At 73.5% G+C, this 2,250-nt stretch overlaps 1 protein-coding gene across 1 annotated transcript in view; it reads left to right on the top strand.

Annotated features, from left to right (window-relative positions):
* Window position 1: 1 nt before the first annotated feature.
* Window positions 2-2,250, top strand: part of H696_01332 (hypothetical protein) — a gene marked incomplete at its 3' end in the record, with an annotated part of 10,764 nt that continues 8,515 nt past the window's right edge. Inside the window, exons 1-3 of the mRNA XM_009495225.1 lie at window positions 2-277; window positions 403-1,842; window positions 1,947-2,141. Coding sequence (XP_009493500.1) covers window positions 41-277; window positions 403-1,842; window positions 1,947-2,141 — 1,872 coding nt within the window. The 5' untranslated portion in view covers window positions 2-40. The remainder of the gene's footprint in view (window positions 278-402; window positions 1,843-1,946; window positions 2,142-2,250) is intronic.

The following is a 2,250-nucleotide window of genomic DNA, read 5'->3' on the forward strand; positions in this document are numbered from 1 at the left end:
CCCCCCCCCCCCGCGCGCGCGCTCTGACCCCCGCCGCAGCATGAGCTACAGGCTGATGTCCCGGCGGAAGTCCACGGTCGCGGCCGTACCGAAGCCGACTTCCCCCTCGCCCGGGTCCCCAGCCCCCCCGGGCGGGTCCATCCCCTCGGCCCTCCAAGCACCGGACCATGTGCTCATGCGGCCGAAGGAGCGCACCGTCGAGGGCCTCAATGAGTACCTGGCCGAGGCCCGGGAGAGCCTCGCCGTGCTGAGCCGCTCGCGCAAGGCCACCAAGAAGGTGTGATCGCGCTCTCCCCCCGCCCCGTCGCCCCCTGTCGCCTGGCCCAGCACTCACCATGCTCTCTCCCTCTCCCTCTCTCCCCTTGCCTCCCTGTCCCCCCCGCCCGCCCGCCCGCCCGGCAGGATCTCGAGGAGGCGGCCCACCGCGTCAAAGTCCTCGAACTGAAGCTGGCCCGGCTCCAGCGTCAGACAGCCTCCAGCAACCTGCCCCCCCTGCCGCCGCCGACGGCCACCGCGGCCCCGGGATCTGCCTCGCTGCCGCCCCTCAGCGAGTTGGAGGCGGCGCACCACCGCCGCGGCAGCTCGGCCGATCTGGCCAGCGGCTCGGCCGCCGACCGTCGACTCAGTGTTTCCAGCTTCGAGAGCGCCTCCTCCTCGGCCAGCCTCGACAGCCAGGCCTTTTCGCTGGACGCGCCGTCCCCCTCCTCGCGCGGGCTCTCCAGCCTCCGCCGGTCCCTCTCGCAGTCCTCGATGTCCGGTCTGGAGGCCGGCTCGGCCGAGGCCGCCCTGGCCGGCACGGCCGAGTGGCTCCCGGCCGAGGTGACCGGCGCCGACTTCACCTCGCTCGTGGCCCTGCTGGCCCAGCCGCACCCCGCCCTCATGGACGCCCTCGATGGGTGGGCCCGGTCGCTGGCCGCCACCGCCACCGCCACCCCGCCCGATGACGAGGCCCCGAGCGCCACCGACGCCGGGCCGGCCGCGGCCGCCCTGCGCGAGTTCTCCCACTGGCTGGGCAACTTCGGCCTGCACATCCGGTCGGCCAGCCCGGCCGATGCGCTCCTGGAGCAGGATGCCCAGGCCGTCACCCAGCCGGCCCTCGATGCGGACCTCCTCTTCTCGGTCGGGTATCTGGTCCAGTCGTCGGGCTTCGTGGCCGTGCCCGGGATGGGCGGCCTCCCGGTCGGCGACGCGGCCGGCGACCTGGCCGATGCCCCGGCGGCCGACCCCACCGCGCCCTGGGCCGCCATCGTCCAGGCAGCCCTGGATGCCGGTGCCGCGGCCGTCCCCCCGCCGGGGGTCGATCCGCTGGATGCCGCCGGGCTCGCCCGCTTCCAGACCTTCCTGGCCGATGTCGTCCAGCCGGCCGACTCGCCCGGCCCCGCTGACAGCGACTCGGCCGAGGCCGATGCCGCTGCTGCTGCTGCTGCTGCTGCTGCTGCCGATGCCGATGCCGATGGCGCTGCCGAGCCGCCCGCCCGCCTGGTGCAGCCGCCCTCGGTGGCCGAGTTGGCCTCGCATCTGTGGTTCTTTATCCACCAATCGCGCGCGGCCCTGCCGCATCCCGGCTCGGCCGATGTCCCCGGCGCCGAGCGCCTCGTGGACCTGGACGGCCTGGCCGGGCTGCTGGCCGCCTGGTGCACGGAGATCGCCCACCAGCGCCTGTGCGTCGAGCGGTCGCTGCACTCCCTGCGGGAGACCTTCGCCGAGGCCCTGCCGGACGAGGCGGCCGACGCGCCGGCCTTCGACCTGCTCCGGGCCTTTGTGGCCGCCCAGACGGCCGCCCTGGCTGAGGCCCCGCGCTCCGACGAGGATGACCACACCCCGGCCCCGGCCCAGAGTGCGGTGCGCCCTCTCCTCCTCCTCCTCCCCCTCCTCCTCCTCCTCTCTCTCTCTCCCTCTCATTCCCTCCCTGACCCTCCCTCTGCTTCCTCCTCCCCTTCCGACAGCTCGTTCGCATGCTGTCCTCCCTGACGGAGGAGATCTGCCTGCTCCTGAAGCTGGCCCTGCGCGTGTCGCGCCTGGCGCTGCTCTTCACCCACCGGGCGCAGAATGCCCTCGACGAGCCGGATGAGCCGCATCTGCTCCGGTCCATCTCGCACACCCTGGCCGATGTGTATGCCCAGCGCCGGCGCTTTGTCATGGTACGCGCGCACGCATCCCCCGGGGGGCCGCGCCATGCACTGCAGGAGACATGCCAAAGACACTCACCCACAACACACACACAACACACAACACACACAACACACGCCC

Source organism: Fonticula alba (assembly GCF_000388065.1).
Source record: "Fonticula alba strain ATCC 38817 unplaced genomic scaffold supercont2.2, whole genome shotgun sequence".
Taxonomy (NCBI): Eukaryota; order Rotosphaerida; family Fonticulaceae; genus Fonticula; species Fonticula alba.